Source organism: Chanodichthys erythropterus, chromosome 14 (assembly GCF_024489055.1).
Source record: "Chanodichthys erythropterus isolate Z2021 chromosome 14, ASM2448905v1, whole genome shotgun sequence".
Classification (NCBI taxonomy): domain Eukaryota; kingdom Metazoa; phylum Chordata; class Actinopteri; order Cypriniformes; family Xenocyprididae; genus Chanodichthys; species Chanodichthys erythropterus.
The window spans coordinates 43168589-43196278 of record NC_090234.1 but is presented as its reverse complement, the minus strand read 5'-3'; the positions used below and the strand labels follow the sequence as shown (position 1 = coordinate 43196278).

Genomic DNA, 27690 nt, shown 5'->3' with positions numbered 1-27690 from the left:
TTACTCTGCTCGGCGGCTTCTGTGAGACACTGTTGCACACTGCAGTAAGTTAAATCGATTTTAGAATATCATATTAAATTGTGTTGATAAATGGCATGCAATTCATTTTTAAAGCGTATGATGGAGAAAATGCTGTATTACTGTTACTAAAAATAAAGCTGCATTATGCTATGTTAGCTACTTGACAAAATAGTGTTTTTCGCTGAGGCATGGTACTCGCAAACAAATCAAGAAAATTAGATGTAAACAATAAGACTAAACGTGTTGAGCTATATAACAAGTAGTTTTCTGTCTATAAATATATCAAAACAGTTTTTCCCTTGTCTATTAAAACGTGTATTATATTAAAGCGCCTTTAGTGTTTCCATGGTTTCTACAAAATAAAACCGGAAACCGAGGGTAACGGGGGTATGACGCAATTGACAGGCGACTCCTCACACGTCCCGGAGCCTGGGTTAAAATTGCAGTTTTCTCATGATTTACAAATAGTTGGAAACATATGGGATATTGTACATACTCAAGTGAACAAAATATATAACACTGGCCTAGTGGTTTTTGGATTTTATTGCAAAAATATTACATATAACACCTTTAATTGTTTGACTTGTACTGCATGGATAGCGTCTTTTATTTTGAAATATTTCAGCTCCCGAAGTCGTGACGTAGACCGTCTCTCGTTGCGTTTTTCACGCTGATCTTGTTGGCGTCATCACCGCACCGGACTGAATGAGGAAGTGAAAGAAACGGTCGCTAAAGGCACCGCTGAACGGAGAGTCGGTTGATGCGGTAAGACCTCCGGGGCTGTTTTAAATTAAATCAATTATAAGCGCTTTTATCTCTATGACAAATGGTCTCTCGGCATGTTATCCATCACATCCGCTCAATAAAAGTGTACGAGCCATAGAGAACGAGAGGGACCACACGACATTATAATGATAGTACATTTATTCAGACTCTTATTTGAATGTTATTGACCTTGTTATAGTTCTACTTTAGCACAGTATCAGACTTTTCTCCCATAGACTTTGGTTCTGGTTGTGCAGTAGCAACCGCTTCGTTTATGAGCTTTGACAGTTCAGACACTGTCATTTCCTAAAAGATGATAAAAGGGCTGATAATGTGCTGTGAATTATTGATTTACGAAGTGATAGTTTGTTCACTTTCCTTTCAGGAAATCTACTCCTTTTTCAGTCTTTCATTCTTTCTTCTTCTTCTTTTTTTTTTTTTTTTTTTTTTTTTAGGATATAAAGCAACAGACGCGACTCTTCATAATGGGATCTTGTGTCTTTCTGATCACATCACAAGGTCCTCTTGCTCAGAGATGGATCTTGTGACCATATATCTACAGGCTTCCTGCCTAACATCTTTATGAGATTTACTAAGCATCTGTATTACACTCATACACACACACACACACACATACACAAGCATGGCACCAGTCCCACCTGGCATCCGCTTCCTGGCATCCTTCAATAGGGACCAGTGGTGAGTCTGTCTCTTTTATCAATATTTGCATGTGTGTTTGGATTGATGATCAACAGGACCAGTTTTTCATTATAATAGTACACATGTTCCAGTCTTTGCATGTTTATATATTACACATGAAATGTAAGTTGCGATAGGCTTTTCTTCCCCTATATGTGACGTATATCCGAGTGGAACGGCTTCTCGAACAAGAAAATGTTTGGTGGGACTTGATTTTGTTCATTGACAATTGATTGGATGGTTGTGGTTTGCTATTGGTGGATCTCGTGTGAGTGACAGGTTGTCCCGCCCTCACGGGAGAAGAGATGTCGATAATCATCACAATAATCATTTATAATAAATAAGAATAGTCAAATTTGATTTTAAATATTTTGGCAAATTTGACTGATTTCATCTGTAAATAAAAGTATTTAAGTTTAAGGCATTAATATAGCTGATATGTGCTGGAGAATACAATAGATAGAAAAGAACTTTAATGTATCCTGTATTTTATTAAAATATATGTACATGCCGGTATTTGATCATGTCTTATCTGTGTTGTTCCACTGCATACCTGCGTCAACACCATTTCAGGATTGATTGTGAAAAATCCGGTTTAGTGAGTTCTATAAAAGGAACACACAGGCTACACTAGGCGTGTTTAAATTCCTGTGTACTGTTTTTGAACCTCTTAAAGAAGATAGAGATTATATTAATCTTATAGGGAAAGAGGGCTGCCCGGTTCATTAACAAGCAGAATTACAGGAAATTTAATTCAAACCAGACAGACTAAAACATGTTTGTAATTTTTAAAAAATACTGTAAAAATGCTACAGTAAAAACCTGTTAATTGGTTAACAGTAAGTTTTATGCAAGAAAAATCACATAATTTACAGTGACAAAGTAAAAGGATTTTCCCAAAACTCCCTGCATGGCACATCACATATGATTGCATTTTATATAAATAGTTCTATTTCTTCCTGTTTTTGTTTTATCGTGGTAATTATTAGTACATTTTAAGGTTAAAAAAAAAATAAAAAAAGCAAATTTTGGTATAGATAGACTGGTGTATTAACATTACATGTTAAACATTATATTTTGCTATATATAGAGGTATTTTAAAGATTTTGAAGTATCAAAAGTCATTCGGTTTAACCATCCAAAGGCCAATACAGCCATTTCATTTGTGATTAAAATATCTTAAAATTTAATAAATGTATATATTTTTTTTATTCTGGCATTTTATATCATATATCAACATAGTGCAAAATGTTGTTAAAATTATGTGTAGAAGTCGTTGTTTGTTATGAGAAAGAATGTCTGGAAAAAAATTATTTAATTGACGTCATTCAGAGTAACCAATACAAAGGGACAATTTTGGATCAAGTCATGTGGTCAATATCATGTGACATGATGTGACATCATTCGCACACCTGCAAAGGGCCACATGGTCGTGAAGCAAAGTAACTAACTCTCTCTTAACTATTTGGAAAAACTCATGTTTTCACTTGCTCATACGCATGTCCCGAAACATCATGTCATTCGGTACAACCGCTATAAAACATGGAAAATGTTGTAATATTTTAAAAACTTGTACCAAATATAAAATGTTTGATTGTCCTTTTGCTAGCTAGCTAGATATCAGCCTGTTAGCGTTGTTTGAAAATATTGTCATTCGGTAAAACCGAAATTTTGGTTAAACCAAATTACTTTTTTGGTCCATCTCGTAAAAGTGACAAAAGCAGTGTTAATTGATTATAAAAACCACATAATCTCATTGTTAACACTTAATAAAACTTCAAAAATAATTAAATTTCCATTATGTTTTTTTTATACTTTTAAAAACCTTATTTTTCAATGACCCAGTTGCACAATAATGAGAGTTAGTTGACATATAGTTACTTATAGTAGAATGAATGTCTAAAGCAGACTATCAAAATAAATTGTAACTGAAGAATCTTTTTTCCATACACCAGTTTATATAACCAAATCTGTTAAGCTCCAAAACTGACCAAAAAGCAATATAAAAGCACTATATTTCAATTCTTCTGAATCCATACAGTAGCTTTTCGTGATAAACAGATCAATAAATAAAAGACTTCAGCTGCTGTAAGTGTCTAAACCTGATCGAAGCAAGACTGTGAAATAGTAATGTAGTTCCATCTGATAAAAGCCTTAGTTGCTTTGCCCTTCTTAGTTTGACATTAAGCAACAGCAAGACGGTCTCCCTTTAACTTCTGATTTGTTTGCTAGTTTAACAAAGTTGTTTGCGTACCTGAACAGTGGGTGGGAATGTCATTAGCCACTCACACAATTTAATGCCAGCTGCATGCGATCTGTATTCGTATTTGTGCTTGTTTTGGGATGCAGCCAGTCTTCGAAAGGGACAGTTCACCCAAAAATGAAAATTCTGTAATCATTTACTCACCCTCAAGTTGTTTCAAACCTGTATGAATTTCTTTCTTCTGCTGAACACAAAAGATATTTTGAAGAATATGTTGATGGACCCCATTGACTTTCATAGTTATGGAAAAAATAAATACTTTGGAAGTCAATGGAGCCCATCGACATTCTTCAAAATTTCTTCTTAACAGAAGAAAGAAATTCATACAGGTTTGGAACAAGTTTGAGGGTGAGTAAATGATGACAGAATTTTCATTTTTGGGTGAACTATCCCTTAAATCATCAATGCTCTTCCAGAGCACAACAAGAGGAAATGTCACTGTAAAATGTCCGTTTCCTTCTCCTTATTGACCTTTGCTGTGTTTGCTATATTCAGGTACAAGGCCTTCACGTTTGCTCTCACTTTCCTGCTCTACACAAGCTTCCATCTATCCAGGAAGCCCATCAGCATTGTCAAGGTAGCACGACACGTTGAACAAACCCTTTAAAAAAGAACACATGCTGGAGGAAACATGACACATCTGCATGTACAATCATATACAACTATAGTGTATAAAATGAACAGAACTGGAATAAGAACAAGAATAAGAATTTTTTTTTCCATTTCCCATCTTTTATCATCTCAGCATAAGATAACATTCAGACAACATTATATTTCTCAGAGATGGATGATCAAAATTTGTACAAGCTGTTATCCGCAGTCTTTGTGCTTATTGGAACTCAAAGGGCTTTTCTGTCACATATTAACTGATTTATCTGAATGTAATCCAGAAGTGTATGGCACGCAGCCATCTAACCGTGTTGAACTTTCTGTATTCAGCCTTAATATGCTGTCATGTCCTGTGTCTGAATGCACTGTCAGAGATGAGTTCATGTCGTGTTGTGTATGTGTCTGTATAGAGTGAGCTGCATAAGAACTGCTCTCACGTCATGGAGGTTCCTACAGAGAGCAACCAGCAGCCTAGACTTCACCCAGAACTAGACTGCAGCTGGAAACCATTCGGTAAGATTATATTAGATTATATATAAGCAGTATCATTTTCAGTCAGTGCTTTAAATGTTTGGCATCTCTGTGTTTCTATTCCTATAGACAGAAACAATTATAAGCAGTTGCTTGGAGCGATGGATTACTCTTTCCTGTGTGCTTATGCCATAGGCATGTATCTCAGGTAAGAACAGATACAAAACACTCAAATATTTATGTATTTGCTCTAAAATGGCTAAAAAGGGTGTTTTCCCCCTTCATTATGGAATGTTTTTTTTCATCTATAAAGCAGCTCACAGGGATGTCATCATCCAGCACAGTTCAGTTCTCATCCAATATTGTTGGTACAGTCAAGTCAAAAATATTGCTGAATATTAAGTGTCCCCAACTAAGCACACATACATGACATAAATGAGTTTGGAATTCATGTCGTTCCAAACTCATAAGACTTTTGTTCAACTTCGGAAAACAAATAAAGGTATTTTAATGAAACCTGAAAGATTTCTGTCAGGAGATTTCAAAATAAATTGTAACTGAAGAATCTCTTTTCCATACAACAACAGTTTATATAACCACATTTCTGTTTCTCAAAAATTGCTTACTGCACCTTTAAGGAAGAATTATATTTGATCATGTTCATTTGAGTGCACCGATATCATGACTTGGTAATAAACAGCTATATTTATCAATGTATATTTTTATTAAAATATTTTAATACATAAGAACGCATTATTAAATCAAAGTTTTGAATGGATTTACTAATGCAGTTTGAACTGATTCACCAGAATGAGATTATCAACTTGATCACTGCTTTTGCGAATCTACTATTATTTGAAACACCTGACCTAATGCTCTTAACAATTCTAATGACATTGGTCTTACAGTATCTTGAGCAATTGAACTCATCTGACAACAGTGATATGTTTATTGTTTGCTGCTAACATTCTGTCTGCAATGACACTTAATACAATCTTTTCAGTGGAATAATTGGAGAGCGTTTGCCCATTCGTCTGTACCTGACTGTGGGCATGTTGACCAGTGGACTTTTCACCTGTCTGTTTGGACTGGGATACATCTATGACATCCATAGCCTTGGCTTCTATATATTTGTTCAGGTGGGTATCATACATTCATTAATACAGTTTATTCACTATAGTTTAAAAAATGGTAATAAAAATTGACAAGAACTCAGAGTTAAACTGTGTCAGAAAAAAATAATCTTTATGTCAGATAACACTTAAGCAAAACATGGTCAGGTCAAAGTGTCTGAATAATTTTTGGTTACAAATTTTTATCAATTTTACTGGTAGTCCACTGTAAGGGTATAATATGTTTACTTTATTTTGCTATCCTCACTTACATAAATTAACTTTAGTGTCCTGCACCTACTAGAAAAAAATGTATCAAAAATGTATGAATAATTTTTGGAGAAGTCTCTTAAGCTCACCAACACTACATTTATTTGATCAAAAATACAGTAAAAACAGCAATATTGTAAAATATTATTAAAATGTAAAATAACTGTTTTATATTTTAATAATTTTAAAATATGATTTATTCCTGTGATGTCAAAGCTGAATTTTCTGCATCATTACTTCAGTCTTCAGTCACATGATTCTTCAAAATCATTCTAATATTCTGATTTGCTACTCAAAAAAAAAAAAAAAAAACATTTGTTGAAAGTGTTGAAAACAACTACTTGATATATTTGTGGAACTGTGATCATTTTTTTCAGGATTCTTTGATGAATAGAAAGTTCAAACGAACATCATTTGTTTGAAATAGAAATATTTATAACATTATAAATGTCTTTACTGTCACTTTTGATCAAATGAATGCATCCTTGCTGAATAAAAGTATTAATTTCTTTGAAAAAGCAAAACAAATCTGACCCCAGACTTGGAGCACGTAAGCAACAAAATGACACTTTCTATTTCTTTAATTGTTTATGTACGGTTTCGTTCAGTTTTTATTCAGCATTCTCTCCTATTTTTTGGTCTGTAGGTGGCCAATGGATTGGTTCAGACCACTGGTTGGCCAAGTGTCGTGACTTGCATTGGTAACTGGTTTGGCAAGGGCAGGTAAGAGGCATTACTTTTTCCACTAACATTTAAAAAACTCAATAAATCTGTCTAAATATGAGCATGCAGTGTTGTCATTTCTCAGACACCTCGAGATGAAGGAATGCTTATCCTCTTTACACACTCTAAATTGCAACACATCTCGTATTTCCACAGAAATAAATGTTATGTAATGTGTTTGGTTTTGTTGTGGTATCAGGAGAGGCCTCATCATGGGTCTGTGGAACTCTCACACATCGGTGGGCAACATTCTGGGTTCTTTGATTGCTGGATATTATGTCTCCTCTAACTGGGGTCTGTCCTTCATCGTCCCTGGAGTTATCATCGCTGTCATGGGGGTCATCTGCTTCTTCTTTCTAATAGAGCGTAAGTGAATATGACCTCTGGCTTATTTATTTGTGCATGTGTGTCTGGGTGCAAATTTGGCACAAAGCACTGTTCGAGATGGTTGATGGGTTTTTGATGCGAACGCTGCTTTATCTCCAGACCCTAATGATCTGAAGACTGCCAGTGCCCAGAGCTCAGCTCAAAGCAATCAGGTTAGTTCACTGTTTATTTAGTTACATTTCCAGTCATATTGCTCTTTGTGAATGTATAGCCATTGTGAAGTTTGGGGTCAGTATTATTTTTATTTATTTTTTTTATAAAAATAAACACTTGTATTCAGCAGGGATGCATTAAACTGATCAAAAATGACAGTACAGACATCTATCATGTTACAGGAAATTTCGATTTCAGATACATGCTGTTCTTTGGAACTTTCTATTCATCAAAGAATCCTGAAAAAAAAACAAAAAAAACATGATTTTACACCACAATATGAAGCAGCACAACCGTTTTCAACATTGATAATATTAATAAATGTTTCTTGAGCATCAAATCAGCATATACAGTGGTGGTCAGAATTATTGGCAACCTTGGTAAATATGATCCAAGATCACTGTGGAAATAAATCTGTATTGTTTATCCTTTTGATCTTTAATTCATAAAATTAGCAAAAATCTAACCTTTCATTGAAGGAAAAGAATTGAAAGTGAGGAGAAAATCACATTATGAAATAAATGTTTTTCTCCAAAACACGTTGGCCACAATTATTGGCACCCTTCTATTCAATACTTTTTGCAACCTCCTTTTGCCAAGATAACAGCTCTGAGTCTTCGCCTATAATGCATGATGAGTTTGGACAACACCTGACAAGAGATCAGAGACCATTCCTTAATGCAGAATCTCTCCAGATCCTTCAGATACCAGCTCCATGTTGGTGCTTCTTCTCTTCAGTTCTCTCCACTCATTTTCTATAGGGTTCAGGTCAGGGGACTGGGACGGCCATGGCAGAAGCTTCATTTTGTGCTCAGTGACACATTTTTGTTTTGATGTTTGTTTTGGATCATTGTCCTGATGGAAGATCCAACCACGACCCATTATTGGATTTCTAGCAGAAGCAGGTTTTGATTTTTTTTATCTGTTAGTATTTGATAGAATCCATGATACCATGTATCTGAACAAGATGTCCAGGACTTCCAGCAGAAAAATAGGCCCACAACATTAAAGATCCAGCAGTATATTTAACCGTGGGCATGGGGCACTTTTTATCTGTATGCACCAAATCCATCAGGTGGGTTTGCTGCCAAAAAGCTCTTTTTTTTTAGTTTCATCTGACCACAGAAGCCAGTCCTGTTTGAAGTTCCAGTCCTGTCTGACAACTGAATATGCTGGAGATTGCTTATGGATGAGAGCAGAGGATTTTTCTTGAAATCCTCCCGAACAACTTGTGGTTTTGTAGGTGCTGTTTGCTTGCTTTCTGAGACTCAACTAATTTCTGCAATTCTCCAGCTGTGATCCTTGAAGAGTCTTTGGCCACTCAAACTCTCCTCCTCACTGTGCATTAGGATGATTTAGACACATGTCCTCTTCCAGGCAGATATGTAACATCTTAAGTTGATTGGAACTTCTTAATTATTGCCCTGATAGGGGAAATGGGGATTTTCAGTGCTTTAGCTATTTTCTTACAGCCACTTTCTATTTTGTGAAGCTCAACAATCTTTTTCTGCACATCAAAACTATATTCTTTGGTTTTCCTCATTGTGATGAATGATTAAGGGAATTTGGCCTTTGTGTTTCCTCATGTTTATACTCCTGTGGAACAGGAAGTCATGGCTGGACAATTTCATGTTCATGATCACCCTGGTGTGCTAAAAAAATGTAAATATAAATGTGAATATACTTCAGAGATATTTTACTCATAAAAAATTTTAGGGATGCCAATAATTGTGGCCAACATGTATTGGAGAAAAACATTTATTTCATAATGTGATTCTCCTCCCACTTTAAACTCTTTTCCAAATGGATAAACAATGCAGATTTATTTTTACAGTCATCTTTGATCATATTTACCAAAGGTGCCAATAATTCTGACCACAACTGTAAGAATGATTTCTGAAGGATCATGTGACACTGAAGAATGATGCTGAAAATTCAGCTTTGCATCACAGAAATAAATTATTTTTTTAAAATGTATTAAAATAGAAAACAGTTATTTTTAATGTTTCACAATATTCCTATTTTTACTATATTTTTGAACAAATAAATGTAGCCTTGGTGAGCATATGAGACTTCTTACAAAAACATTAAGGGTGCTTTCACACTTGGTTCGATTGCCTGGACCGAACCCGAGTTCGATTGCTCCCCCTTCCCCCTGCCCTCACTGGACTGTGTTCACATTATATTATTTGGGTCCGACCCGCCGTTCGCTTGCGTCATCAAACCAGCAGCTGTTTACTACTTTGCTTAGTAAAGATGACACAGGAGAAGGCGGAAAAATGCATAACGTTGCTCTTCTCACTTTTACATTTTTGTTTTTGAACCGTTGGTTTTGTTCATAACGGCTCTTGCGTCTATCTGCCGTGAATGTAGAATGCTAAAGGCGAGCAGAAATGAGAAAAGCTACACTACAGCTCTCTGTTTGCAGCACGTCAGTCATGCTCGTCGGGAAAGTGAGTGAAACACAAACACACATTTTTATCAAATTATATGGCATTAATAGCGGTTCACTTCCGCAATTTGGTACGTTTGCATTCATATCAGAAGCGAACCGAACCGGAGTTGACTTGAACCACACCCCAGACCACTCTTTTTAAGTGGACTCGGGTAACGTTACGGTTTGCGGGTGTGCACCCGAGTTCAGAAGACCGTGTTCACATCATCCAAACGTACTGAACTCTGACGTCAATCAAACCCGGGTGCGCACCAAAAGTGCTAATGTGAAAGCACCCTTAATCTTACCAACCCCAAACTTTTGAACAGTAGTGTACTTCAAGGCTTGGTTCAAACTGTACTCAAATCCAATGAGAGTTTCAAATTCGGTCTCTCAAGAATTACAATTCCGCACTGTAATTTTGCAGGCGAGGGAATCTTTTCTGTATTTTTTGTACTGTTTAATCAATATCTGGTGACTCATTCCAAAATAAAAAATGGTTTGTATTAGGCTTGTAAATATCAGGTTACCTATGTTTGTTGAGGTTCAGTTGACAAAAAATTTAATTTCACTCTCAAAAATCAGATTTTTCCTACTGGTCTGAACAAAGCCTGACAGAGAGTCAAACAGACAAGGTCTGTGTCATCTTCCCATAAGTTAATGTTTTTTCCCAGCAGTCTGAGGTAGGGTTGGTTAGATAACATGACTCATTCATGCTCTACAGCAGTCGCTATGACAACGGCCTTGTGATGCGTACACCTGCGAGTCTCAGTAGAGCGTGAGGTGGTCTTCGAACACGGAGAGTTCACATTTCTGAAACGCTTCATCAGATTGATTTTGATTCAGGAGTGGCTAATCAAGAGTAACAGAGGCATTAGGGATCGAGGAAGGGGGTGACCGCAAGAGGAAATGTAGATTGACGCCTCTTTTCCTCATTTTGACTGTGGAGGAGGAATTCATCAAATTCAAGAGCAACTTCAAACACTTGCATGCATAATTCTTGATTCTGTGTCATTGTTTACCCTAATGCCTCTTGGTTTGTTTCCAAAGGATTCTTAAATATTCATAGCGTTTAATTAATTGCAATTTAGGAGGTGTTACACCAGAGTATTTTTCTCTAGAGTGTATAAAAACAAGAGAAAACATGCTGCAGGAGGGAATTAGGTCAATAATACTAACAACAGATGCACTGAATGGAAATATATGCAAATTTTTAGCTTTTTGATATGCAGTAAGTTGGTAGTTGTCAAATAGACATGCAAACCTTTTTTTCAACATCAGGGATTTAGGTGAAAACTCTTTGTGTAAGGAAATGTGTTCATTTTTCATTCTGTTACTTCTGTCATAATTTCAGATATTTTAATCAGCTTTGTGATTTCACTTTTTTTCAGGGTGTGACAAATACATATTTAAAAGTAGAAATATTATTTTTCATATATATATATATATATATATATGTATGGATATATATTATACAGTGGGTATGGAAAGTATTCAGACCCCCTTAAATTTTTCACTCTTTGTTATATTGCAGCCATTTGCTAAAATCATTTAACTTAATTTTTTTCCTCATTAATGTACACACAGCACCCCATATTGACAGAAAAACACAGAATTGTTGACATTTTTGCAGATTTATTAAAAAAAGAAAAACTGAAATATCACATGGTCCTAAGTATTCAGACCCTTTCTGCTCAGTATTTAGTAGAAACACCCTTTTGATCTAATACAGCCATGAGTCTTTTTGGGAAAGATGCAACAAGTTTTTCACACCTGGATTTGGGGATCCTCTGCCATTCCTCCTTGCAGATTCTCTCCAGTTCTGTCAGGTTGGATGGTAAACGTTGGTGGACAGCCATTTTTAGGTTTCTCCAGAGATGCTCAATTGGGTTTAAGTCAAGGCTCTGGCTGGGCCATTCAAGAACAGTCACGGAGTTGTTGTGAAGCCACTCCTTCGTTATTTTAGCTGTGTGCTTAGGGTCATTGTCTTGTTGGAAGGTAAACCTTCGGCCCAGTCTGAGGTCCTGAGCACTCTGTAGAAGGTTTTCGTCCAGGATATCCCTGTACTTGGCCGCATTCAGCTTTCTCTCGATTGCAACCAGTCATCCTGTCCCTGCAGCTGAAAAACACCCCCACAGCATGATGCTGCTACCACCATTCTTCACTGTTGGGACTGTATTGGACAAGTGATGAGCAGTGCCTGGTTTTCTCCACACATACCGCTTAGAATTAAGGCCAAAAAGTTCTATCTTGGTCTCATCAGACCAGAGAATCTTATTTCTCACCATCTTAGCAAACTCCATGCAGGCTTTCATGTGTCTTGCACTGAGGAGAGGCTTCTGTCGGGCTACTCTGCCATAAAGCCCCGACTGGGTGAGGGCTGCAGTGATGGTTGACTTTCTACAACTAATATATATATATATATATATATATATATATATATATATATATATATATATATATATATATATATATATATATATATATATATATATATATATATATATATATATAGGCATACTGATAAAGTTCCTAATATAATCAAATGTATAAATATCTTTATATTTAGACTCGTATAACTACATTTTTTGAATTACATTTATATTTTCAGACCTAACTCTCTAACTTTATATTCAGCATAAATATATATTCAGATTTTGTACAATTATTTCCTGTTTGGTCCTTCATATTCTCTTTATATATATGTCATATTTCCATCCTAATTAAAAATAAATTTAAAAGGGATAGTTCAACCCAAAATAAAATAGATAATCTGAGAAATGTCTCAGTATTTTGTTTTTTTCCATACAGTGGAACTCAGTGTTAACCACATATACTTCAACATAACATGTTTGGGTGAACTATCCCTTTAATCCCCAGTTAAAACTCATGTTTAAATGTAATCTCATACCATTATTTATGCAATTTCAATTGCAGTGTAAATGCATTTATGCCATCTCTGAGCTGCAATTAACGGTCTGTAAATATGTCTAAATACCAATTCAGATGCAGCATCTGGAAAAAAGAAATATCATGGCCATTGTAGCCTAAAAGTTTGTGTAATAAATTCATATTACATAATTTGAATAAAATAATATAATTCATTTTAAAGCTACTTTTTGTAATGTCTGTTGGATGCTTTTCTCATTTAGCAGAATAATGACTTTAAATGATCTTTTGGGGGCAATTTCTCAGCCAAATTTGTTGTGCAATTAATTTGCGATTAATTAATTGGCACATTTAATAAGATTAAAAATTAAGTGGACAACAAAATTGCAACTTCAACTACCCATGTGTCTTCCGTTATTATTTTAATTCAAAATAATGAATATAATGAATATATTCTGAATACACCTAGTCTAGGTGTTGTTCTCTTTATAAATGTGACGCTGAACTCATATTATTTTTCTCTCAGAAGCCTCATAAAAGCTGGAATGGTGTTAATGGACATAAAGACCTTTACTTGCAGTGCAAGCCAGGAGCTAAAGCACAGGTTAGTCCACCTCATTGTCTCGATGTGTATTTTTCTGGGTCACTCCTTTAGAAGTATTACTTGTGATATTTCATTGTCCGATCCTCCTGTTTGTTAGAGCTGGGACACAGAGCTTCTGCTGGGGCAGGAGAGCATTGGCGTGTGTGTTCCCGTACAGCAGGTGGTGGTGGTGAAGAGCGAGGCAGAGCCGTCAGCCATCAGCTTCATGGGAGCTTTACGCATTCCTGTGAGTGCAGCCCATCCGTCTGTCCATCAGTCAGCGTGTGTTACTTACAGCGTCACTGAAGTTTCTCCTGCTGTGTGTTTGCAGGGAGTGGTGGAGTTCTCGCTTTGTCTGCTGTTTGCCAAGTTGGTCAGTTATACTTTCCTCTTCTGGCTGCCCCTCTACATCACTAAAGCAGGTAACTCGCGTTGACTTACTGGCTTCTTCTGTTCTGTTACATTTGTTTATGTGGTTCTCTTGATTTAGACTAGTAGCACGGGTTCCTGTGTTCTGATGCGTTTTGTGTATATATTTGTACATTTTGGGATGGTGGTTAAAAGGAACATGCCACTATTTTTGAAAATAGGCTCATTTTCCAACTCCCCTAGAGTTGGAATCCATTTTTTGAATCCATTCAGCCGATCTCCGTGTCTGACGGTGCCACTTTTAGTATAGCTTAGCATAGTTCATTGAATCTGATCAGTTGTACCGCCAGACCCGGAGATAGGCTGAATGGATTCAAAAACAGAAAACTCAACTGTTTAACTCTAGGGGAGTTGGAAAATGAGCCTATTTTCAAAAAAAGTGGAGTGTTAGAGTGCTGCAGTGATGTAATTTTGTAGGTCAACCCATAAGTTAGCATCACCCTCAACAAAAACCCAACAGGACTTTTCCATTTCCATTACAGCTTCGTGACTAACAAAATTGGATGATCCTTAAACGTTTTGTTCATCGTGATAATCTTCGCAAATGAACACAACTTTTATGAATGTTGATACTTATATCGATATAGCCTAAACATAGGCTATAATCAAACTACACTAAAGCTTTCAATCACTCTCTGTCTTTATTTAAAACATTTTCCCTGAACGTTTGAGTTATTAATAGTTTGCAAGAGTGAGATTATAAACACAACAAGGCTGTGAAAGTGGACTAGTGAGTACATTTTACCTGTTTACCTGTTCGGTGTGATGATGTTTAATGTCCCTGACAATCTCTCTAGTTCCATTTAGCCACTTGTTAGTAACTGCCTTTATCAAGACAAGTAAAATATCTTGTGTTAAAGGGGGGGTATAATGCTATTTCCTGTTTGTATTTTTTTGTTTTTCAGCTCACCTAGATGCCAAGAAAGCTGGAGACCTTTCAACTCTATTTGATGTGGGTGGCATTGTTGGTATGTAGTGTTGTTAGTCATTTTTTTATGTTTTGTATTTGGAGTGGGCATTAGTAGTTGATATCACATTGCTTTCTTTATTCATGTGACAAATTGTGATGTGTCTAATAACATCCATAACAGAAATAACAAGGTCTTCCTCATCTTGACTTGTTTGGTTTTTGGATTATAAACACAACATGGCTGGTTTGGGGTCGGTAAGATTTTTTTTTTTTAACAATATTAATATCTTTATAAAGTAATCAAAAGCGACAGTAAAGACATTTATAATGTTCCAAAAGTTTTCTATTTCAAAGAAATGTTTTTGAACTTTCTATTCATCAAAGAATCCTAAAAAAAAAAAAAAAAAAAAAAGTATCATGGTTTCCTCAAAAATATTAGAAACCACAACTTTTTTCAACATTGATGATAAAAAGAATGTTTTCTTAAATTTTAGAATGATTTCTGAAGGATCATGTGACACTGAAGACTGCTGAAAATTCAGTTTTACCATCACAGGAGTAAATTACATTTTAAAATATATTCAAATAGAAAACATTTGTTTTAAATTGTAATAATATTTCACAATATTCCTGTTTACTGTTTTTTCTGGTCAAATAAATGAAGCCTTGGTGAGCATGAGTCTTCTTTCAAACACATTTAAAAAATACTACCGACCCCAAACTTTTGCCATTGGCTATTCACAACAGAGGTTAGTGAAATAAAAAAAAAATGTAGAAACGTTTTTGAACGTCGTGTCATCTGCCCGCAACAGTCAAATGCATTTGTCTACCTCATGTTTACACAGAAAAACTATGGAAAAGCAGCACAGAGGAATGCAAAAAACATGTTGTCTATGAACAGCCCCTAAGTGTTTGTGTTTGTGTATAGGAGGGATCCTGGCTGGAGTGATCTCTGATAAGATGGGAAAGAGGGCCACCACTTGTGCTGTGATGCTTCTGCTGGCAGCGCCCACAGTATGTCATTCTGTCATCAAATGCTGGGGAGCCTGTGCATTTAAAAGCTCTTTGTTTTATCACATTTCTCTCACCATTGACAGTGGTTTGTGTTTGTTTGTTTTTTAATAGCTCTACGGCTTCTCTATGATCAGTCAGTTTGGCTTGGGACCCACTATTGGTAAGATATCAAATCCCTCAGTGTTACACATTAATGGTGATGATACACGGAGCAACGTTTTGAGTTATGTTGCCGAGTGATGTTGCTTGGGCACTTTCCCGTTGAGAATGGGCAACAAATCTGGATACTTTAGATAGAAATTTGTTGCCCATTCTCAATGGGAAAGTGCTCATCATCGCTCAGCAACATTGCCCGGCAACATTACTCAAAAGGTTGCTCTGTGTATCACCTTGACCCCTGTTGCTTTGATTTTAAATTACATTATTATTATTATTATTATTTGAATTGAGTTAATGAGATTAACAGTTTTGTTTCTGATATAAAACATTTCGACAAATTTGTTTAAAATGTTTTTGAAAGAAGTATGTTATGTTCACTAATGCTGCATTTATTTGATCAAAAATACAATGAAAACTGTAATATTATGATATATTATTATGCTGGCTTGACATAGCCAACATATTGATCTACTATTTAAGCTGCTGCTGCTTCTTCTGACACTAAACAGTATCTCTGTACAGTATCCTAGAGCTTTAAAGCTATAACCACCACACTGGGGTCAGACCTTCAGACTGTTCTGACTGGGGTTGCTAACTGATCCAACTTTGAGACTTCCGAACATTCACAAATTCTCATAGACTTTCAAAACGTTCATATAATAACTCGTATAGAGTATTTAAGCTGTCTATGTTTAGAAATGTAAAATAATGTTAAAACATGCTAGCAGCATGCTAAATCATGCCAGCAACAAAATATGTTTACAATGAACTAAAACATGTTAAACACATGCTAAGACATGCTAAGAACATGATAAAACATGCTAATAAAATTATAAAACGCTTAAATTTTCAGACAACGCTTGGTCCCGACAATCTTTACTTTCTAGTTTCAATTTACTTTTTTTCTGTTGTAATATATTTTAACATATAGTTTATTCCTGTGATGGCAAAAATGAATTTTCAGCATCATTACTCCAGTCTTCAGTGTCACATGATCCTTCAGAAATCATTCTAATATGCTGATTTGCTGCTCAATAAACATTTCTGATATAAATATTGAAAACTGAATAAAAAAAAAAATTGTGGAACACATACATTTTATCAGGATTCTTTAATGAATGAAAAGAAAGTACAGCATTTATTTGAAATAGAAATCTTTTGTAACAAATGCCTTTACTGTCACTTCTGATCAATTTAAAGGTGTTATAGAGGATGTTTTGTTTTATACATTTTTGCAATATTAGTTGAAACTGTCTTTACTAACTGATAAAAGACTATTTATTAGGTGCACTGAAAGGAATAATAATAGTATAAATCATCTATATCCTTAAAAACAACAGCCAGTCGTTTGTGTGATCATCACGTAAACGATTGGCCCTCTGGCTTGTCAATCACTGCCGTGACGTTCCTTGTGCGAGACGTGCACAGCTGCGCGCTCCAGTAACTTTCCACACTCCACAGGCGCCGCATGCAATGTTTTTGTCAGGAGACAGGAGTAACAACTGCAGATTATGAGTTTCCTGCGGTGAGTCCGACATAATGAATCCACTAACACGACACAGCGAATGCTGGTGGTAAACACTCGTGTTCCAATATTCGTGCACGAGTTTTGGGAGGCGTTCCCTCGAAATGAGCTGTGAAGGAGGGGGGGTTGTTCTTACGCATGCACTCATTTCAAAAACTCACTAACAGTCTTTGGTTTCTCAGTCGTCGAAAACATCCTCTATAACACCTTTAAGGCATCATTGCTGAATAAGTATAAATTTCTTAAAAGAAGGAACTGACCCCAAAATTTTGAAAGGTAGTGTAAGTAAATAAAATACACAATATATATGACATTATGTAGTATTAAAAAGACTTATGCTTCCAGGTTATGCACCAACCCTCTTGCCATCATTTACATATAATTTTATTTGTTTATAATAACATTAAAAATGTCAGCTTTGTTACCGTGGTATTTTATAGTAAACAATTGATAATTGAAGTGGATTTTTTTTTTCTCAAAATCAGCAGTAAATTCTCTTTCTAACAAACAGCTTGTTTCATGACCTTGAGCAGAAGGCTCAAGTAATGATGCCTTAAAACTGTAAACCCATATATTAAAATAGACAATAAAAATTGTGAAATGTCATTTAAATGCATCTTTTCAAAATGAAAAAGCCATTTATTGTGTAAAATGACATTTTCTGGTGTGTTATTGCATGGCTTAGTGGTGTGATGTTTGAATGTTATTGGATATGGCAGGTATGCTGCTGGTGTGTGGTGGTTTAGTCAACGGACCGTACGCTCTCATCACAACAGCCGTCTCTGCTGACTTGGTGAGTGTGTGTGTGTGTAGATAGGAAATGCTTTTTTATCACTTGCATAATCTTGTGTGTATTCATGTGTCAGATGCTGTTTTTGGATTGGTTTATTGGTTTATGGATTACTTGGTTTAATTCTATAGGGAACACACAAGAGTCTGAAGGGCAATGCCAGGGCTCTTTCTACAGTAACAGCTATTATAGATGGCACTGGATCTGTTGGTAAGAGCCCTTTAACTATCATATCTCTAGCTACTCGGTCAATATTCATGATTTATTGTGAAGCGGTCTCATGTAGGACAGAGAGAGGTCACTCTTGCACCTTTCATCTTCTGCAGGTGCTGCTGTGGGCCCTTTGCTAGCAGGGCTGTTGTCAGCACAAGGCTGGGATCAGGTCTTTTACATGCTCATGACCGCAGACTTTTTTGCACTTTTGGTGAGTCTAAATAAAAGCTAAGTACATTTGCCTAATTTGTAAAAAGCATAGTTTTTTCATTGCTGATTTTTAGAGCAAAATTTTCGAAGAACCTATATGAAACTACTATTCATAGAGACCATGTCTATCAAGCTCCTAAAATAATCAAAAAAATTGCTTAAAATTAGTTTGTAAGTCTTCTGAAGCCACAAAATGTGAGGAACAGGCCAAAATTTAAGTTGTTTTTCACAGGTTTTCTCACTTCTGTTCCCAAATCTTTTTCTCCAGTCTGCATATTCAAATGACCTACATTTTGGTCAGTTTTTCACATAAAGTTATTATATGGTTTCAGAAGACTTTTAGGCCAGTGGTTCTCAACCATGGGACTTGAGACCCACTAGGGCAGTGGTTCTCACCGTTTTTGAATCCAAGGCCCCCTCTTTGTCCAAGACCATATTCAAAGGCCCTCCTATCTAAGCTGATATGCATGTCATAAAAATAAATAAACTCAAAAACATGTCAGTTTAATCTTTATTTTATTTTATTTTATTTATTTAAGATTACGTTATAACTAAATTTAAATAATTTTACAATTTACAGAGTCCCCCCTGGAAGTTTGTTTAGGACCCCTGGTTCAGAACCACTGCACTAGGGGGCCTTAGCAAACTTACAAAGGGGGACTCTTCCAAGATGGTTGAGATTGATTTAAAAATAACACAAAATAAGCTTAAATGCTAAACATGTGATGTAAGCTGACATATTACATATTTTAATCTCTTCATATCTACATTTTCTAATTATGTCAGGCTCTAAAATATATTATCGGGTAGAAAAAATACCCACAAATCACTAACTAATAGGAAAGTCATATACATTCATTAATAATAAAACATGCAAAGCCTGAAGAACATTCAGGGATTTTTTATTAAATTAAGTTATTTGATTATAATTATTTTATTGGATTCTTTTAATATATTGCAATTCCTACTTTCTGTAAATAAAAAAACATTTGGAAATGTGCAGCTTTGTCAAAACAAGAGAAGTACCAGAAATATCTTATTCTTAATGTGTATTTAATGAGTTTGGGGGCCTTTTGGAGCCAGAGAAGTGGTCACTGTAAATTGTTGTATGGGAACATGAACAGAATAGAACTTTATTTATTGCTGTAAAGTTTTGCAGTCTACCCTTGGCAGTTCATTGCACTTATACAATAGTTGACATACAGTGTGATAACACAGTGTACATTCAACCCTCTGGTGCTCTTCATGTGGCTGTCAAAATGACAACATGTACTATAGTTAATAATAATAATAATAATACGTTTTATTTATATACCACCTTTCCTAAGCTCAATGACCCTTTACAGTGTATTATTAACAAATTATATTTTTAATTTTATTTTATATTTTGGCATTATTTTAGTGCCATAGTGTTTTTAAATTTTTTAATTTTATATATATATATAATTTTTTTTAAACATTTATGTTAATTAAAAAATATATATTTTAATTAAAAAATTAAAAAACACTATGGCACTAAAATAATGCCTATAATATATATATATATATATATATATATATATATATATATATATATATATTTATATTTATTTATTTATTTATTATTTTTATATCAAATATATATTTTCCAAAACATGTTTTACTCTAAAACTGTGAGGAAAATCAAAGCGAGTTATATTCCAAATTTGAGGTTGATCTGAATTGAAGCTAATCTCAAAAAATTAGCTTTCAGTAAGATTTTGTTTGGGCGCAATACCAAACGCTCCCACTAGTAGAAATTCATTTCCGATTTATTTCTAATGCAGTCATTTTTTTACCAAGAGGAGCACAAGTGTGACTATTTTTTTCAAGACCATTTAACCTGCACCAGAGGGTTAAGAAAAGTGATACATTAATCAAAGAATTCACACACAGTACAATTAACATCCCTAATTATGTATGTAACCCTATTGCTATTGTATGTTTTTCAGCTTTTGCTGAGACTTGTGATGAAGGAGCTTCGCTCTCATAGGAGCCGTCCAGGAGTCGCTGTCGAGTGAGTGCTGTTTTGTGCTTGTTCTTTACAGGTTGCAAATCAATGACCAAAACATACAGGAGACTTCCTATCTTTGATCATTCAGTTTTGATAATACGTCTTATTTTTCCCCCTCCTGTGTATTTTAGACTGAAGGAACATTGAGTACTTTGCACTAACTGAGCGAGAGAGAGAGTGAAGGGCAGCACTGGATACAAATGTTCATCTCTCACCAGTTGTTATCTGACCACTTCCTACTCTGGACCAAAACTTGACTAAAACCTGTGCTCAGTCCTCTGTTTTAGAAAATGGACTATACAAAGAGACATTTTATACCCTTTTTCAGAATAAAAATCAATAGTTTAGGGTGACTGCAAAGCAACTTTAAGGAAAAATTTTCTTATAGAATATTTTCCCCTGGAGATCATCATGGACATGCAGTCTGGACCTGCAGCTCTGCTTGCATTCTGTCCCCAAACAAATGAACATGAATCAACGTGAAATCAAGCCTAAATATCCCTCCAGTTAAACAATGCACAATTGCACAACCAAAAGTAGCCTCCCTTTGTTGCTAACAAGGGGATTTTTTTAAATAAATGCAGTAAAATTTCTTCCTCTATACCACTGCCGGGCACACAGCGCCTTCATTAAACACGCAGAACAAATGTCCCTGTAAACAGTTCATAAACCCATTCTTGCATGAATTGTCACATTGAATTGGACCATGACAATTTATGTAAGAATGGTTTAAGAAATATTTACACTGAAATTTGTTCTGCTCGTGTTTCATAAACTCGGCCCACAAAGCGTAAAGTTTATCTGTGTGTGTGTGTGTGTGTGTGTGTGTGTGTGTATGTATATGTGTATATATATATATTATATATATGCTAAATCGATAATATATTATTATTCTCATCTGCCTTTCTATGAACCAAAGCCATTCTTGTTAGTCATTGAAAAATATTTTGTATTTGGACAGTTTTCAATGGATCCCCTAAAATTACATGGTGGTGTAAAAAATATGGGATTGGAGGAAGAAGTATATTTCAATGCTTCTGCGTTCGTTCGCAAAAGTTTTGCCTTCCCTCGAGAAACTTTGCATTCCCTCGCAAAGAACTTTTGTGAGGGCGAATGCAAAGTTTCTTGGGGGGGAAAACAAAACATTTGCTAGAGAACACAAAAACATTAAAATAATTTTTCCACCCATCTCTTTTTTTTTTTTTTTTTTTTGTTAATCACCATGTCCCTCGATGGGTTCTATAGTTTTTTTTTTTTCTTTTTGTGTGTGTGTCTTACTGTGGTGACATTAAAAGTTCTTATCCTGTGTTTGTATATAGGGGATCCACTCGGTGATTCAGCCATATGACTAATTATTTTCCCTTTTATTTATTTTACATTATTTATTTTTTGGTATTAGAGACTTTCACTGCTGGCCTGTGACTTAATGAATAATCATGTCATTATGAAGGAAGGTTAGCAATTATTTTTATCTGACCACTGATTACTATACATTCATATACAAACAAAATTCAAGTTGTTCTATATTAATAATACAAGATATATCAACATTTTAATATGTTTTCTCTGTAGGATACAGTATTAGATTTTTAAAAAGCGTTTCTGTTGGTAGGTTCAAAATGTTCACATCAAGCTCAGACTGTATGATATAAATCCGTGCGAGCGAATCAAGAGTCTCCTTGACTGTAATTGTATGTGCGATTTTAGGACCCGCACCTGCCTCTGCAGCTATAAATATTTAAAGTGTCTATTTGAATGTTCAGGTTACTGTGGGATTGTGTCGTTCTGCAGAGCTAGAGGCACATGTAGATGTTTGTTATAAAGCTTGGACCTCTTACATAATCATGCGTTTAGCACGTGTGCATTTGCCCTTATAGGACGACATTCTCTAGGTGATTGAATGTATCTGTATAATTTATGGGTAGAACATTGGTGTAATGAGATACAATACATTGTGCCTTTTTTGTATTTGCTTTTTTGTAAAGGGATATGTCTTTGGAGTGTTCATTTTTAAGTTATTGTCAGCTGCTTTACAGAATCCTGTGGAAGTAATAGAGATTTGGGAATTATCTGTATATGTTGCTGTGTGTACAAATAGGACATTTTGAATAAAGTGGACACAAAAGGTAATAAGTCTTTCTTTCTTTGTGACAGTGCAAAAATACACCCACACTATATGGACACACACACTCTGGCTATGTCTGAAATCTTAGGGCAAGTCAGCTGCCTATCAGGCAATGACTTTGCAGGCAGTGTTTGCGCTTCATGAAACTGATTTCAGGCAGATTGAGGCAGAGTATGGTTTAATGATCTACAGCAAAATAGAGCTTTGGTGAAAACTAAGTGAATATTTTATTACTACAATAGTAATTTCTCACTAGAATTAACCTCAAAAGTGGAAAATGTTAGTCAAAAATATACATTTACTCACAAACTGAGCACTAACTGTAACTATCAATGGAACGCACAGAATTATGGGATATCAAATAAATTCAAAGGCAGCGAAGGATACAGTGGTGGTCAGAATTATTGGAACCCTTGGTAAATATGATCAAAGTTGGCTGTAAAAATAAATCTACATTGTTTATCCTTTTGATCTTTAATTAGATCAAAAATCAGACCATCAGGGCAATCATTAAGAAGTTCCAATCAACTGAAGATGTTACAAATCTGCTTGGAAGAGGATGTGTGTCTAAATCGTCCTAATACGCAGTGAGGAGGAGAGTTTGAGTGGTCAAAGACTCTCCAAAGATCTCAGCTGGAGAATTGCAGAGATTAGTTGAGTCTTGAGTCTCAGAAAGCATAAAGAACGTATCAAACAGCACCTACAAAACCACTACAAAAAAACTACAAAAAGTTGTTCGGGAGGGTTTCAAGAAAAATCATCTGCTCTCATCCAGAAACAATCTCCAGCATATTCAGTTGTGAGTCAAGACTGGAACCTCAAACGGGACCAGCTTCTATGGTCAGATGAAACAAAAAAAAAGAGCTTTTTGGCAGCAAACCCACCAGATGGATTTGGTGCAAACATGGATAAAAAGTACCCCGTTCCCACGGTTAAATATACTACTGGATCTTTAATGTTGTGGGCCTGTTTTTCTGCTGGAGGTCCTAGACATATTCATGGTATCATGGATTCTATCAAATACTAACAGATAAAAATCAAAACCTGACCGCTTCTGGTAGAAATCCAATAATGGTCCGTGGTTGGATCTTCCATCAGGACAATGATCCAAAACCAATACAAAAATGTGTCACTTTCTGCCATGGCCGTCCCAGTCCCCTGACCTGAACCCTATAGAAAATGATTGGAGTGAACTGAAGAGAAGAAGCACCAACATGGAGCTGGGACTTGGCATCGCAGTCGATACTTTTGAGAACACTAAAGCAAGGTCCATAAAGTCATGGTTTGGATGAGTTTGGTGTGAAAGAACTTGATTCCTGACTTCAACCCCATCAAACACCTTTGGAATGAACTGGAGACTATGAGCCAGGCCTTGTCGTCCAACATCAATGCCTAACCTCACAAATTCCCTTCTGAATGAATGGGCAAAAATTCACAGAGAAACACTCCAAAATCTTGTGGAAGCTCTTCTCAGAAGAGTGGAAGCTAGATAATAAGATATTATACAGCCGCACAGACACCGGTCTCATCTTAAGTGGTCAGTGTGAGTCATCAAGTGCTTTGAGTGTCCATATGCAGGTGACACGTCATCAGCGCACACATACACAGACAGGTGGCAGTCAGGCAGTGAAAACAAAACAGATACAGAGTCTATGTTGAAAAGATAAGTGTTCCATGGTGTGGGAATTCATACATGCATATAATTGAGAATAATGAGTGTGTTTCAGTGCTTGGGTCATTACAATGTAACAGATGATTCATTTGATTTGCCACAGGGAATCACACGCTTCCCCTGAATGACTCCAGTGCTGAATCCCGTCTGTTCATTTCGCCACCTCACCGCCCACAACCCAGACTCACCTTCATGAATTCATTATTCTGCCATCACGTGTATCGGCAGTTCTCACATTATGTTAGGGTTGTTCCAGTTATACCTTTTAAACTTTATAAAAAATGTATTGAGGACATAAAGAATTCGTTTTTTGTTTTTTTTTTAACTACAAATGATGTCGCTTCCTGGAAGATGATGTAACTGAAGGTATAGTTAAGAAAAACATTTATTCAATAAAACACAAAATTGTAGAATAAAGGGAAGGACTAACAGGTTGGAAAGTTATACTGAGTACACAGAAAAAATCGGATTAAAATCTATTTTAAACGGGTTTTGTTTGAAAACGATTACAGCTACACGCAACTTTTGGCACTCTTTTTTGTTGCAAAAAGACTGATGTGTTTTGCCTTTATTAAACTGAAATGAATCAGGTTACAGGACATCTTATCAGAGCGGATGGATGTGTGTTGTTTTTACAATGGTGATTCAACGGATTCTTGACGTGATGAATGATCCAATGTCCGTTTTGTCGTTTGTTAATTATGACAAAAAGTTTCAGCAACCCACAGCCAGAGCTCAGGTGAATAAAGGGTGATTGGGACATAAGGAAAAATGGGACGCTATAACGTACTTGGTTACTAACGTAACCTCGTTTCCCTGAGATACGGAACGAGTACTGCGTATGGGGGAAAAGTCTCCCTTTTTCCCCGCTACTGAAGCCTTTTCAATAACGCAGTCTAACTGCATCGTCATTGGTTCACTCATAGACAAGTTGTTGAACCAATGATGGCGCGGCATAGCTGCGAGGCCTATTGCGACAGAGCGTGCAGGGCTCACGGAGAGTGCTTGTAAATCGCCAACACGCTTAATCGAGGCCAACGCCAGTAGCAGGGCGGTTTTGAGCATTAAGGGCCTGAGGCCCGCTAGACGCAGTGACTCAAAAGGAGGACCTTTAAGAGCTCTGAGGACCAAGGAAAGGTCCCAGGGGGGAAAGGTGAGGGGTCGAGGAGGATGCAATCGCCTGGAGCCCCTCAAAAACTTTATAACCAGATCGTTCCGCTCTACTGATTGTCCAGCGATGGGCGAGTGAAACACTGCAATGGCTGCTACGTAAACCTTGAGTGTGGAGGGGGCCCACCCCAATTCTAAACGCTCCTGGAAGAAGGTTAGTATAGAAGATACATCGCACTCCTCCGGGTCTATGTTGCGTGTGGAACACCAGATAAAAAAAAACTACCACTTCTGGGCGTAGAGGCGTCTCGTGGATGGGGCTCTCGCCAGAGCGCATAAGCGGCTGGACAAAAGACCCCCTTGTCGGTTTATGTAGGAGACCACTGTCATACTGTCCGACTGGACTAGTACGTGGCGATCCGTCAGATACGCCTGGCTCGTGTCACTGCCAGCATCTCGAGGCAGTTGATGTGAAGGTGGCTTTCCTCGTAAGTCCACGAGCCGAAGACCGGACTGCCCTCACACAGTGCGCCCCAACCTGAGTTGGACGCGTCTGTCGAAAGTACCGTTCTTCGTGACACCGCCTGTAGGGGTACTCCAAGAGTGAACCAAGTGGGGTTCATCCAGGGTTTCAGGGCTGCTAGACAGGCTTGATTGACCTTGAGGTGCAGGCGTCCATGACGCCAAGCTTGTGGAGGGACCCAAACTTTCAACCAGTACTGCAGAGGCCGCATGCGAAGCAGGCCAAGCTGGAGGACTGGGGAGGCGGAAGCCATGAGCCCTAGCAACCTCTTCAGAGGGAGGTAGGCTTTGTTCTTGACGGAAGCCGCGAGCTGCTGAATGGCCAGAGCATGTTCTGGTGAGACTACTGCCGTCATACGGACAGAGTCGAAGACTGCACCCAGGAATGAAATGCGTTGAGTGGGGAGCAGTGAGCTCTTGGCTGGGTTGACCCTGAGACCTAGGCACTGTAAGTGGCTGAGGAGCACAGATCTGTGGTGTTCCAGCTCTGTATGCGAGCTGGCCAGGATGAGCCAGTCGACGAGGTAGTTCAAAACGCGTATTCCCATCTGTCTCCGAAGGGAAAGAGCCGCGTTCATGCACTTCGTAAAGGTGCGAGGAGCCAGGGAGAGCCCGAAGGGGAGGACCGTATATTGGTAAGCCACACCCTCGAACGCGAATCTCAAGAATTGCCTGTGATGGGGGGCTATCTGAATGTGAAAGTAAGCGTCCTTCAGATCCAGCAAGCAGAACCAGTCCTCGTGGCAAATCTGCGCGAGGATCTGCTTCAGCGTCAGTACTATGAACTTTCGCTTCATGAGGGAAAGATTCAATAACCTGAGGTCCAGAATGGGCCTGAGACCGCCGTCTTTCTTTGGTTCCAAGAAGTAGCGGCTGTAGAAGCCCGACTCGCTCTCTGGGAAGGGAACTATTTCTATAGCCCCTTTTCTCAACAGAGTTAAAACCTCGGTTCGGAGGACATGCGTGTTGTCCGTTTGTACCGAAGTCTGAATAACCCCGCCAAAACGTGGAGGTCTTCTGGCAAACTGGAGCGCGTAGCCCTGGCTTATGACTTTTAGAATCCAGCTTGACACCCCGGGGATGGCTTTCCAAGCCTCGGCCCGGGTGACAAGAGGGAGAATAACATTGGATGACGGCCCGCTTAAGAGGGGGCCGAGCACCGAGATGGGTGGAAGAGGAAATTTGCTCTTTTGTGGAGTGTTTAAAAAATGGGTCGCCGTGTAAACGGTGGTTGGAAAGGGCGCAACAGCTGTGGGCCCTGTTACAGCAGGGTGTGTTTCTCCCACGCCCAGAGATAAACGAGGGGAGTTTGCACGAGAGAGCTTTTGGGGTGGTCCGGCCGCGGCGAGACATGCCCCAATCCTCTTCCTTCGCAGATCAGGACGACTTCGGAGTCGCCGGGTCCAGCGCAATCCTGGGCCGGGGTCCCTGGTGTCTGGGGAAGGACGAGCGCATGGGAGGGCGTGGGCGCTGGCAGTGCTCTTTGGATGGCGCTGCTTGAGAAGCAGAGGGGGCAGGCTTCTTCTGCTGAGCCGGCGCAGGCCTGGGGCGGCTGGAAGCAGACACAGAGCTTGAGCGTTTCGGCAGAAAGTGTCTCATC

The 27690-nt window shown here is 37.4% G+C and overlaps 1 protein-coding gene across 1 annotated transcript; it reads left to right on the top strand.

Moving 5' to 3' along the window:
- The first annotated feature begins 643 nt into the window (after positions 1–643).
- On the top strand, positions 644–22782 carry slc37a1 (solute carrier family 37 member 1). Its single transcript, XM_067409080.1, has 20 exons — positions 644–786; positions 1242–1485; positions 4244–4325; positions 4768–4870; positions 4958–5036; positions 5832–5967; positions 6857–6933; positions 7133–7299; positions 7420–7472; positions 13323–13400; positions 13498–13626; positions 13711–13801; positions 14714–14776; positions 15647–15732; positions 15844–15892; positions 18136–18209; positions 18338–18416; positions 18533–18630; positions 20600–20664; positions 20793–22782. Exons 2-20 carry the CDS (start codon positions 1430–1432, stop codon positions 20806–20808), a joined length of 1581 nt encoding a protein of 526 aa, XP_067265181.1. The 5' UTR covers positions 644–786; positions 1242–1429; the 3' UTR covers positions 20809–22782.
- Positions 22783–27690: the final 4908 nt, after the last annotated feature.

What these genes read in the sequence shown, in the direction of transcription:
- slc37a1 (XM_067409080.1), top strand. Translation starts at nt 1,430, where the DNA reads ATGGCACCAGTCCCACCTGGCATCCGCTTCCTGGCATCCTTCAATAGG. An exon ending in CTGCAGCTGGAAACCATTCG is followed by an intron (nt 4,871 to 4,957) that starts GTAAGATTATAT and finishes CTATTCCTATAG; the next exon opens with ACAGAAACAATTATAAGCAG. An exon ending in CAGACTTTTTTGCACTTTTG is followed by an intron (nt 18,631 to 20,599) that starts GTGAGTCTAAAT and finishes TATGTTTTTCAG; the next exon opens with CTTTTGCTGAGACTTGTGAT.